Here is a 12,990-nt window from a genome sequence, read left to right on the forward strand (position 1 = left end):
GCACTAATCATTTGGGATTATAAAGATGAAATCATCTCCCACAGAGAGTTAACTGCTTAGCTGTCCCTTAATTAGGGGGGAAGAGGTTATCCTGGTAACATACGACCGAGTCAAAGGCGCCACGTCAGCGGAGAGGAATATCTTTTTTTTTTTTTTTGGTCGCACGCGGAGAGGGATGTCGGCCAGAAGATTTCGTCGGCCGGGTACGCAGGTCAAAATTGTCCCCGTCCCCTTTCAACGTGTCCAATAAAGATTCACCGGCGATGGCGTGGCAAATTGCGATTCGAACTCGAGGATAATGGCCTCTAAAAAATTCCTTCAGATTGAAGGAGCTCGGTGTGTGACTCTGGTGCTGTGCTATAAAGGGTCAGCTGGGACTGCGATTGTTTAAGGAGCTTTCTTATAGAGAGAGAGAGAGAGAGAGAGAGAGAGAGAGAGAGAGAGAGAGAGAGAGAAGCACTAGTAGTAGTAGTAGTAGTAGTAGTAGTAGTGAGAGTAGTAAGCAGAAGGTTGTGATGATGAGCATGGAGAAGTTGGGAGATGGTGGTGGTGAGTCTGAGAAGCTTTCTGGGGTCAACAGATACGCCTGTGCTTGCGCCATCGTTGCCTCCATGGTCTCCATCATCTTTGGCTATGGTAATCTCTCTCTCTGTCTCTCTCTCTGTGGTCATCTTTTAAATTTGGTGGCATATCTCGTTTGCTTCTTGAGATCTTTACTCGAGCGAACAGCTTTGTAAAATATGAGACTACTTCTCTACTCCTTCTGTTTGAACGAAAATTTTCTACTGCGGTATAGAGGCCATGCACTCTGTACTTTCGCGTATACTGATCGTGTCCTCAAAGCCGAACCTCGAATCATCCAATGTTTCCTTTTGATAGAAAGTTAATGCGATCGGAATAGGTCTATTATGCCGACTAACATGTGAACTGATTTACCTTTACGTATATAGTGATTGTACAGAACCTCTTGTAGTTTCTTGTCAGGAAATATACGTATAATTTTTACTGAACGAGAAATTCTTGATTAACTTGAGGAAAATTGCGATGATCAATCACATCTAAACATTCAAAGATATAGCATGAAAGAACAACCTATTTTGATTATTGTTCCCAGGAGTGCACGTGCTCGTCGGCTAAATTTTTGTAACTCTATGTTTTAGAGATATATCATAGAAAATTAATAATTGATTTTGCTTGGCAATTTCTACTATAGGCTCCACAGGATTTTTAGCCTCAATTGATTTCGAATGAAGCCATGAAAAAGATCTGTTTTTCCTGATTTAGAGACACTCTTCTTGATTGTGTATGAGCATGCTATTCTTGGAATGAATTCTTGTTGTCCGTTCTTGTACTGATTTCACTTTCGATTCTGCAATTTCACTCCAGACACTGGTGTCATGAGTGGCGCCATGATTTTCATTAAAGAGGACCTCAAGATAAAAGACACGCGGGTCGCAATCCTGGCCGGAATCCTCAACATTTGTGCCCTTGTGGGCTCTCTCATCGCCGGAAGAACGTCTGACTACATCGGCCGCCGTTACACCATCGTTCTTGCCGCCGTCATCTTCTTACTCGGTTCAGTCATAATGGGCTATGGGCCATCCTATGCAATCTTGATGACGGGGCGGTGCATCGCCGGCATCGGGGTTGGCTTCGCCCTAATGATCGCGCCTGTGTACTCCGCAGAAATCTCCTCCGCCACGCACCGAGGATTCTTAACCTCTTTGCCAGAGATAGGCATAAGCGTTGGGATCTTGCTTGGCTATGTATCGAATTACTTCTTCGCAAAATTGACCCTAAAGCTAGGGTGGAGGATGATGCTAGGTGTCGCGGCGATCCCTTCCCTTGCCTTGGCATTCGGGATCCTTAAGATGCCTGAATCGCCAAGGTGGCTGGTATTACAAGGCCGGCTGGCCGAGGCAAAAAGGGTCTTGCTCCTAGTTTGTAATTCAGAGCAAGAAGCAGAAACCCGATTCCAAGACATAAAAATAGCTGCCGGGATCGACGAGAATTGCAAGGAGGATATTGTCGAGCTTCCGAGGAAGACTCGCGGCGAAGGTGTGTGGAAAGAGCTCTTGCTAAGGCCCTCACCCTCTGTGCGGTGGATCTTGTTGGCTGCGGTTGGGATCCATTTCTTCGAGCATGCAACGGGGATCGAAGCAGTCATCCTCTACAGCCCGCGGATATTCAAGAAAGCCGGAGTGATCAGCAAGAAAAGGCTCTTGCTTGCCACAGTTGGGGTTGGCCTCACAAAGCTCACATTCATAGTGATAGCCACATTATTGCTTGACAAAGTTGGCAGGAGGAGATTGCTCCTAGTGAGCTCTGGGGGGATCATCATCGCCCTAACTGGATTAGGGTTTTGCTTGACAATGGTGGAGAATGCCAAGGAGCAACTCTTGTGGGCTCTCATCTCGAGCATCATGGCCACGTACACATACGTGGCCTTCTTCTCGATTGGGATCGCCCCAGTCACATGGGTCTACAGCTCGGAGATATTCCCATTGAAGCTGAGGGCTCAGGGGGTGAGCATCGGTGTCGCGGTGAACCGGCTCATGAACGCGGTCGTGGCGATGAGCTTCCTCTCGATAGCAAACGGCATGACCATCGGTGGGAGCTTCTTCATGTTTGCTTGCATATCCTTGTTGGCTCTGGGATTCTTTTATTTCTTCTTGCCTGAGACAAAAGGCAAGTCCTTGGAAGAGATTGAGATGCTCTTCACAAGGAGGAATAGTAACACCGTGGACACAGGCAAAGAGATCCAGCCAAACGTCTAGTGTAGACTGGAGACACTTGAAGTAGTATAAGTTACACGTAAATCTTTGACGTGCTCAAGAGTTGGAATATATATGTAAGGTTATGCTTTAAGTTACATAAAAAACCTTGTAATTTAGTTCAAATATGGTTGAGAAAGTGTACATATCCAACTCTGATCAATATCAATGCTGCTTTTTCTTATCCCTATCTTTTAAGCGCTTCTGATCTCTAGTTCAACTCACTATCCCATTTCAAGAACTTTCTACCACAATTGATTTCTTGAACATTTGAATGTGGACTTAGCATTGATGGTTTAAAGTCAAACCAAATCGATCATATGACAAAAATAGGATCATGTGGTTTGGGATGTCACTTTCTCGGGTTGGTTTGATATTTCGGCTAGAAATTTCAAGACCACATATTGTTATGTTACAGTGCGGAAATATTTAGTCCAAATAGAACCCCGGTTGAACCTCGAAAATCCCTTTTAACGTTGTGGCGCACCTTTGATGACCCAATCTGATATCATATGCTTGCGCATCTCTTATCTTCCTCAAATTGTGGAGCTAGTGATCCACTGGTGCTTGATCTGTATAAGCCACCACCACCAGTGCATCACTGTGACCCAATCTGCGTGGTTTTGTTACTATGGCATAAGAACATTTTGACTCTTCTCCAGTTACCGGAAATGACTTTGTGAACTTTTCAAAACAGGGATTTCAGGGGCTTTTGGCCCTTGACGATCAGAAGATTTTGAATTTGGATCATTTCATCATGCATGTTACCGAATTTCGAAGGTTATCATTCTTAACTCAGTTTTGGACCATGTCATGTGTTGGTTATGTGTGATCTTGTAATTGAATCATGTGCATGGGTTGTGACAAGTAATCCATGAAGACGAGGTTCAAACATCAAGCAGAGTAGAAAACTGAAAGTTTAAGGATTAAGACTCCAGTTTCTTAAAGGTCAGAGACTCGCCAATGCGAAAATTAGTAGAGCCACTTGCATTATTTTTAGTTTATTAAATCTTCTTCACTCGAGATAATTGGGCCTTTCGTTAATTTTATCAGGCCATCTTTTAAGAGTAAATTGAAAATTTCATTCGACTTATTAATGTTGAACGAGTAAACTTGGATATCTTTAGCCCTAACCATTCTTTTTTCTTTTATTTTTGAAAGCTTTAAGAATCGACAAACGCAAGGCTTGTCGAGCATCATATTTGCCGCATTTATTTCAATGTTTTCATTTGGGATATTCATACTTCGATTTATAATAATCCATTAACGCCACATTTTATCAAAGTTTTTAGGTGGCCCTTTATCTTTGTCTGTAAGAAGTTGCTCATACATGCACACTCTCATTGCCAATTGAAATAAATTGGCAAACTTTTGGCTTTCGAATTTTTCTCTTTGAATGAATATCAATCCATTAAAAGCCAAACTCGTGAACTCTTTTTCTGAGAGTGAAGTAAAGCCTCCATTCCGAGTCTTTTCACTATTGTATTGATAAAGTTTGGCAAAATTAACAATCAATACTTCAGGTATCGTTCTATAAAATTGAGAATGAAATTGTCTTTCCATTTCTGTTCAATTATAACGAATTAGGTGGCAAATTAGTTTACTAGGTAAAAGCAGTTTTTGAGAAAGTCAAAGAAAATAATCTTAGTTTTAAAAACTCGTTTGTCCCTATTTCTCCACACTAGGCTATAAATTGAACAATGTGTTCGATGATCGATTGTTCATTTCTGCCAATAAAAACGGCAAAGTCAGGCATTTTGAAACCTCTTGGAAAGGCTGATTATCAACCCATTCAGAATATGGTTTCCTACAAATAGGTATGATAACATCTTAGTTTTTTTTTTTTGGGTTAGGATGATAACATCTCTGTTTAACCCCAATTGCTGTTGAACTTCTTCGACAAACTGCGCTGGGTTCAATTGTGGATTTAGTTGGCCATTTTCCCCCTAGACAATGATGCTGGTTTTTTCCGAATTATCTCCATTAATTGACATGTTGGGGCTAACAGGAATATTCACATTACGTGGTACCAATGGAGCCATTGGGCTTACAATTTCAACATTTGGCAATTGACGGGCCTGTCGATCAATTTGATTTTTCAAATTATTGTCACCAATTTGGTTGTTTTGACGGACACTATTAACATTAATAAATGGAGAGGGATTAGGAATGTACATACCCTGTTACCATTGGATTGAATAGTGGGGGTTGATTGGACGATCCTAGCCTCGAGAGAACATCATTCATAGCATTGACGATGATCGACTTGATCATGTCTAACATTTAACTCACAATATAGCTGCCCATATCGTTTCGCTGCTCTTCTAATAACCTCTTCATGCTGGCCAACATATGAGGATTCATTGCAACTTCTCTCGATTGCTCTTTATTGAGACGTCGGGGAAGTTTTGCCCCCTCACGTTGTCCTTCTTCTATTGCTCAATTAATGGCCGAAGAGTCTGAGTGCACAGCAACTTCGTCGCCAGTTTGTGGCACTGGATTATTGTTGCCGGCAATGTTACTGGACTTTTGTTGATTTTTTATGCTTGCCATCGCAGTCTCCTCAAATCAACATGATGTGTCCTACTGAGCGTGCCAAAAAGAGGTTTCACCTTAACAGAATCGACAATGAAATATCTTTCAATATATCTAAATGGAAGTTTCACTGGAAATGAATTGACGATGAAATATTTTTCGAATATATGTGGATCGATGCGTGAATCGACAAATGATATGAAGGGTCCTTTGTTTATTTTGGACATGAAAGTAAATGACAAGATAATTAAAGGTACGAAGATTGGAGGTATTCGCAACTAGCCATTTAAATTGAGGAACAGTAAAGATAAAGATGAATTTGTAAAGAACATTAAGTTTTGTGATTGATTGAGGGTTTTACAAAGAGTACGGTATGGTTATTTAAATACGATAATCGATGGTTACAAAAGATTATTGAATTTAAAAAAGATGACTTTTAATCCTATTAATCAGAACAAATAACTTCCTAATCCAATTTGCTGTTACAAGAAGTTACAATAACACTAATCCACAAAAAGTTACAAAAATCCTAAATTAGCAGCACTAAACATAACCACTTAGCAATTACCTATTATCTAGTAACAATTATATAAAAGAAGCTATAGATTGGAAACTTGTTTGATAGTTGCATTTTGATGTTGATGACTTCATCTCTACTGAAGGTTCTTATCGATAACTGAAATTTGTTATCGATAAACTTTATTGGCGAGTTGTCAATTCTCTTCAAGTTTTCGATTGTTCTTTTCATGGATGACTTTTGTTTTTCACCAAACTCTGCTCTTATCAATCAAGTATATCACTTGTCGATTATAAGTAAAAGTTGGTCATTTTTTGTGTTAACGATAATTGAGTTATGTAATGATACTCATGGAAATAACAAGACCGATTAATGAAAATGGTGTGACCAAATCTAACTTGATATCGAAATAAGTAGACTGTACTCTGCATCCAATAATTAGATGTTATCGAATCTTTTCAATTTCCATTATTAACGAATTATTTCACAAGACTAGAGATTAAATTTTCATGACATTTAAATGTTGTCACTAAATGAATTGTTTTGGACCAAGGTTATGCGGAAGGGTCGCCGCCCAAAAGGTTGGAGTTAACCTTGCTATCCTAATTAATCACTTTGTTTATCTGATGGGATCGTCAAAGCTTAGAGTGGTAACCCGTATCTTTCTAAAATTCGTGGCTATTGTTGGAGGGTTCCAAAGTTCAAGAATGCATGATAACTTTCCAAAGTTCGGCACCTATATTATGTAACGGTGCCAAAGCTTATGGGGTGTTTTGAGCAATCATCATCTTACTTTCATTTTATAATCTAGGGATACGGATACAATGATATAGTTACCTGAAAGCCCATGAAACATCATGCAAGCTTCGTGGCCTCGTTAAGTCCATGCTCTTTGGCCTCTGCAAAAAAGTTTAGACATAATTGGTCAGATTTGAACATATAACCTTCGGTTTCTCAGCTGGAAATCTTTTGACACTCAAGCTAATTGCGCCAATCTATGGGTTTACTTATTTTGCCCTGAAAAAGATCAAATTGAAACTGCCAGTGTTAGCTAACAGGATTTAGATAATTGGAATTCAATCCATAAACTGGTTGATATTTCCCTTTCGAGACTGTTTGCGTAGAAAAACAATTTGCAAACTAACGAAGTATTTAAACTGTTAATTAATTTGTCGTCAAAAGTCTAGCCCTGCAAGTGGCCTTAAAGCAAAATTTTCCAGCTGGCAAAAGTCATTATACAATTCACATCTACTCGAGTTTGGTAAGCCTATCTTAATCCTAACCTTAATGATCCAAATTAAGGTTTTCGGGATCTTCCCGTCCTGTAATTAATAGCACGTTGGTTTGGTGGGCACCACCTTTTCACCGCAAAGCATTTGGGATTATGAGGTGAAATCTCCCACAGAGTAATAGACTGTCCATTAATAAAAGGGATAATGACATAAATGATCCCTAAAATTTAACATAATGTATTCAATGGTCCCTAAAATTTAACACAATGTTGATGCGGTCCCTAAATTTTGAATATATTTGATGTGATTTGTGAACTTTTGGTGCATATCCAATTTGTCCCCTAAACTATATGAAAATGTTCAATATTGTCCTTCTATCAATTTAAGTTCAAGGACAACATTGAACATTTTCATATAATCCACGGTCTAAATTGAATAGGTACTGTAAATTCAGGAATTGCATTGAATAATTTAAAAGTTCGGGGACCATATTGCACATTGAGCTAAAGTTCAGAGATCACATTAAACAAATTAAAATTTCAAGAATCACATGGGTCAAAGTTCAGGTGCAATTTATATAATTTTCCCTTAATTAGAGGGAAGAGGGTATTCTACTAATAAACAATCAAGTGCCTCCCCCGGTCTTGTTTCTGTCTCTGTCCCTGTCCTTATCCAAGTCGCTGATGATGACGTGGCAAAGACGGGGCAAAGTGCCCCTCATTAAGATTTTATCGACCCAGCTAACCTCAAGGTTGATTTCTTGCCAAAGTGGTTTATATTGATTTCCTTTTTCGATTCTGCTGGTTGGGATTTGCCAGTTTGGCAGTAATAGATGACGTTCTTGAATGGCATACAGCCTCTCTAGCATCGCTGAAAGCAACCGCTGCTCAGTGTGCGACTGTGTGTTGTGCTATAAAAAGGGTCAGTTGGGACTGCGATAGTTCAAGGAGCTTTCTTGTATTGTTAGAGAGAGAGAGAGAGAGAGAGAGAGAGAGAGAGAGAGAGAGAGAGAGAGTTGACCAAGAACAAGACTGTGATGAGCATGGAGAAGTTGGGTGATGGCGGTTGTGAGGCTGCGAAGCTTTCTGGGATCAACAGATATGCCTTTGCTAGTGCCATCGTTGCCTCCGTGATCTCCATTATTTTTGGCTATGGTCATCTCTCTCTCTCTCTCCATCTGGTTTGCTTTGTCGAGATCTTGCTTTCGTATCACTGTTCGCTTTGTGGATGATGAAACGTAAGGAAATACATCCTCGCCGCTCAAGAGTGTTCACTTCGTACGCACAAATCTCATTTGAGGAAGCACTTAATCGAGTCCATTCCATAATAGTCGTGTTTCAACACTAAGCGCACTGACCGCATCGCCTAGTCGAGCCTTTTTCACGGAGATGGCTTTCTTTCGAGGCTAGCCGCACAAGCCGCATCCCAGTAACTATTTTCCAAGCTAGCCGTATGGACCACTTCATGCTATGATGCCAACCGTATAGGCCAACTCAAATGCTATTTGCAGGCCAGTCACATTGGCCGCTTGCTGTTTCCCCTCCAATTCTTGGCCTTTCTAGTGTCATTTAGAGAAAGCCAAAGACCCGTCACTCTCAGATAGGAGGTTTGCCTAGAAGTAGCCATCCTTGAAAGAGTGCGTAATAGCTCAACTAGATCTAGAAGTTTCGCCACAAACAGCTGCCGGACGCCGCCATTGCCTCATCTCAGTTGCCGGACACTATTTGACTTGATTACCTAAGGAGAAAGGCATCCGAATTTCCTAAAAATATCTCTTAATTAAGATTTAGGGTAATTTAATAATTATCATTTAAATAGTCAATCATGATCATTTATCAGTTTAACACCATAAAGATATTATAAGATATATAATTTAATTTATTAAGATTGCAATTTATATTAAATTTCAATACTGATTAATAATTTGACGTTGTTAGAGTGAGTGGGGAAAAGAGACGGTCATTTTGGGAATGTCCTGTTGTTGTAATAGCTACTACAGCTTTTGGTGAGAGGGATTAGGCCGTAATAATTATTAGTATAAGCAAACACTGTACTAGGCTGTTAACCCACAGTACACCTGTGATTTAACAGCTACTCTTGCAACCACATGTACTGTTAGGGGTAAGAATTTGAAATGTAAAAAAAATAAATAAATCAAAGAGCTTCTATAGTAAAGCACATGGGATCACTTTCCAAATCGTCCTAGATTTCAAAAGTTGAATTCAAGGGAAATCACATTAAAACTGTAATCTGGTTAACACTTAATTCAGGAAAATAAAATCATCCCCGAATAAAGCACAATCGAAAGCACAAGTAGCTCGGCAAGGGTTGGCTGGTGGCCCTTGCCGGCCCTCGGCCAAAAAAGAGAGAGTAAAAGAAAAAAACCAAAAAAATTTGAAAAAAAATTAAAATATTATTTATAAAGGTTCACGATAGCGTCGACCATACCATGTAAGATGGTCAGCATCTACGTCAACGATTTCTGGCTAAAATTGGCCGAATGTACTGAATTGATTCAAATGCAAAAGATTTGGGACTAAATTAGTTAAATTGAAATGTTAGGACCAAATTGACACCGATACAATAGGTTTAAAATTGTTTTAGTACCTTTCCCCATGGAAATAACAAGACCGATATACGGAAAATGGTGCAATCGAACCTAACTCGATATCGAAATAAGTAGACTATACTCTATATCAAATAATTATATGTTATTGAATCTTTTTACTTTCCATTGTTAAAAAATTATTTCACAAGAGTAGAGATTAAATTTTCATGACATTCGAATGTTGTCACTAGATTAAATTTTTTGGACCAAGATTATGCGGAAGAGTCGCCGCCCCAAAGGTATGAGTTAAAGGAATCTACTCGCTATCCTAATCAATCACTTTGTTTTGCAGTTGGGACCATCAAAGTTCAAGAATGCATTATAACTTTCCAAAGTCCGGCACCTAAATTATGTAACGGTGCCAAAGCTTAGGGGGTTTTTTGAGCAATTATTATTATACTTTCGCAATATAATCCAAGGACACGAGTACAATGATGCGGTTACCTGGACACCGTAAAACATCATGCAAGCTTCATGATCTAGCTAAGTCCACGCTCTTTCTCCTTTGCAAGAAAGTTTAGACATAATTGGTCTAATTTGAACTTATAACCTTTATGTTTCTCAATTGGAAATCTCTTGACGCTCAAGCTTATTGCACAGATATAATGGATTCCCTATTTTGCCTTGAATAATATCAATTTGAAATCGCGAATGCTAGCTAACAAAATTTAGATGATTGACATAATACAATTTTCACTTTTAGCAAGTGAATTCATTCTATTAACGAGCTGATATTTTCATTTCGAGACCGTTTGAGTTAACAATTTGTACACTAACAAAGTATTTAAACTGTTAATTATTTTCTGTCCGGCATAAAAGTCTAGCCCCGCAAGTTGCCCTAGAGCAAAATTTTCCAGCCGACAAAGTCATTATACAATTCGCAACTGCTCGAGGTTGGTAAGCCTATGTTAACCCTAACCTCAATGATCCAGATTAATGTTGTCAGGATCTTGCCGTCCGTAATTAAGCACCTTCATTTGGTTGGCACCCCCTTTTCTCCACTAATCATTTGGGATTAAGATGAAATCTCCCTGACAGATATTGCCTAGGTGTCCATTAATTAGAGGGGAAAATGGTATTCCAGTAATGAACTCATGAACAATCAAGTCAAAGTTGCCACGTCAGCGGGGAGGAATATCAGGTCTCCTCGGGGAGAAAATATTACTATCGTCAAGCTGGTTTCTTGCAAATTTAAATGAGTTCATACATTTGTTCGATTCTGCTGCTGGGATTGTATCGGACCTATTGGCAGTAAATAGGCATCGTTCTTGAAGAAGATACAACCTCTCTAGCGTCGCGTTGAAAGCAACCGTTGCTCAGTGTGTGACTGTGGTGTTGTGCTATAAAAAGGGTCTGTTGGGACTGCAATTGTTTAAGGAGCTTTCTTATATTTATTAGAGAGAGAGAGAGAGAGATTGCGATGAGCATGGACAAATTGTGTGATGGTGGTGGGGAGGCCGAGAATCTATCTGGGTTCAACAGATATGCCTGTGTTTGTGCCATCGTTGCCTGCATGATCTCCATCATCTATGGCTATGGTCATCTCTCTCTCTCTCTCTCCTCATTGTTGTCCTTTCTTGTACTGATTCCACTTTCAATTTTGCAATTTCACTCCAGACACTGGTGTCATGAGTGGGGCCATGATTTTCATAAAAGAGGACCACAAGACAAACGACACGCAGGTTGAAATCCTCGCCGGAATCTTCAACATTTGTGCCCTTGCGGGCGCTCTCACCGCTGGAAGAACGTCTGACAACATCAGCCACGGTTAAACCATCGTTCTCGCATCCGTCATCTTCTTACTTGGTTCAGTCCTAATGGGCTATGGGCCATCCTATGCGATCTTGATGACAGGGCGGTGCATCGCCGGCATCGGGGTCGGTTTCGCCCTAATGGTTGCACCCATCTACTCTGCAGAAATCTTCTCCGCCATGCACCGAGGATTCTTAACCTCTTTGCCAGATCTAGGCATAAGCCTAGGGGTGTTGCTTGGCTATGTATCCAATTACTTCTTTGCGAAATTGACCCTAAAGCTAGGGTGGAGGATGATGCTAGGTGTTGCGGCAATCCCTTCCCTTGCCCTGGCATTCGGGATCCTTAAGATGCCTGAATCGCCAATGTGGTTGGTATTGCAGGGCCAGCCGGCCGAGGTGAAAAGGGTCTTGCTCCTCGTTTGTAATTCAGAGCAAGAAGTGGAAACCTGATTCCAAGACATAATAATAGCAGCTGGGATCAACGAGAATTGCAAGGAGGATGTTGTTGAGCTTCCAAGGAAGACTCGCGGCGAAGGTGTGTAGAAAGAGCTCTTGCTAAGGCCCTCGCCCTCAGTGCGGCGGATCTTGTTAGCCGCGGTCGGGATTCATTTCTTCGGGCGCACAATGGAGATGTTAGCAGTCATCCTCTAGAGCCCACAGATTTTCAAGAGAGCCGGAGTGACCAGCAATAATAGGCTTTTGCTTGCCACAGTTGGGGTTGGCCGCACAAACACCACATTCACGATGATAGCCACAATTTTGCTCGACAAAGTTGGTAGGAGGAGATTGCTCCTAGTGAGCTCAGGGGGGATCATCATCACCCTAACTGGATTAGGGTTTTGCTTGACAATGGTGGAGCATGCGAAGGAACAACTCTCGTGGGCTCTCGTCTTGAGCATTGTGGCCACGTACATATATGTGGCCTTCTTCTCGGTCGGGATCTCCCCGGTCACGTGGGTCTACAGCTCGGAGATATTCCCGTTGAAGCTGAGGGCTCAGGGGGCGAGCATTGGCGTCACGGTGAACTGTCTCATGTCGATGAGCTTCCTCTCGATATCGAAAGCCATAACCATCAGCGGGAGCTTCTTCATGTTTGCTTGCGTGTCCGTGTTGGTTCTGGGATTCTTCTATTTCTTTTTGCCTGAGACGAAAGGCAAGTCCTTGGAAGAGATTGAGAAGCTCTTCACAAGGAAGAATAGTAAGGCCATGAGCAAAGGCATAGAGATCCAGCCAAACAATGTCTAGTGTAGACTGTACAACTTGGATTAGTGTAGTATATTACGCAGCATATGTAATTTGACATGTGCCGGAAAGTTGGGAGGTACAAGAGAGCTAAGCTTTAAGTTATATCAGGAACTTGTAATTTAGATCAAATATGGTTGAGATAGTGTACTTCACTCCAACTCAGATCAATATCATCGCAGCTTTTCCTTATCCCTATCTTTTAAGTGCTTCTGATCTCTTAAAACTTCAACTCACTCATTTTTTTTTGGTCGGATTCAACTCACTCGTTAACTAAGCAGCATTTCAACAACCTGTACCCCAATTGATTTCTTGTATATGTGAATGT

At 40.7% G+C, this 12,990-nt stretch overlaps 1 protein-coding gene and 1 pseudogene across 1 annotated transcript; both read left to right on the top strand.

The window, feature by feature from the left end:
* The first annotated feature begins 413 nt into the window (after nt 1–413).
* LOC115682495 (probable polyol transporter 6) lies at nt 414–2,958 on the top strand. Its single transcript, XM_030606726.2, has 2 exons — nt 414–636; nt 1,387–2,958. Exons 1-2 carry the CDS (start codon nt 516–518, stop codon nt 2,775–2,777), a joined length of 1,512 nt encoding a protein of 503 aa, XP_030462586.1. The 5' UTR covers nt 414–515; the 3' UTR covers nt 2,778–2,958.
* An 8,128-nt stretch (nt 2,959–11,086) lies between these two features.
* Nucleotides 11,087–12,742, top strand: LOC115682496 (probable polyol transporter 6; annotated as a pseudogene).
* Nucleotides 12,743–12,990: the final 248 nt, after the last annotated feature.

The sequence above is a fragment of the Syzygium oleosum genome, unplaced genomic scaffold (genome assembly GCF_021117445.2).
Source record: "Syzygium oleosum isolate NSW1041296 unplaced genomic scaffold, Sole_v2.1 Sole_v2.01, whole genome shotgun sequence".
Classification (NCBI taxonomy): Eukaryota; Viridiplantae; Streptophyta; class Magnoliopsida; order Myrtales; family Myrtaceae; genus Syzygium; species Syzygium oleosum.

Excerpts from the sequence above, each read along its gene's own strand:
- LOC115682495 (XM_030606726.2), top strand. The coding sequence starts at position 516 with ATGATGAGCATGGAGAAGTTGGGAGATGGTGGTGGTGAGTCTGAGAAG. Across the intron at positions 637-1,386 it reads CTCCATCATCTTTGGCTATG|ACACTGGTGTCATGAGTGGC; the intron begins GTAATCTCTCTC and ends ATTTCACTCCAG.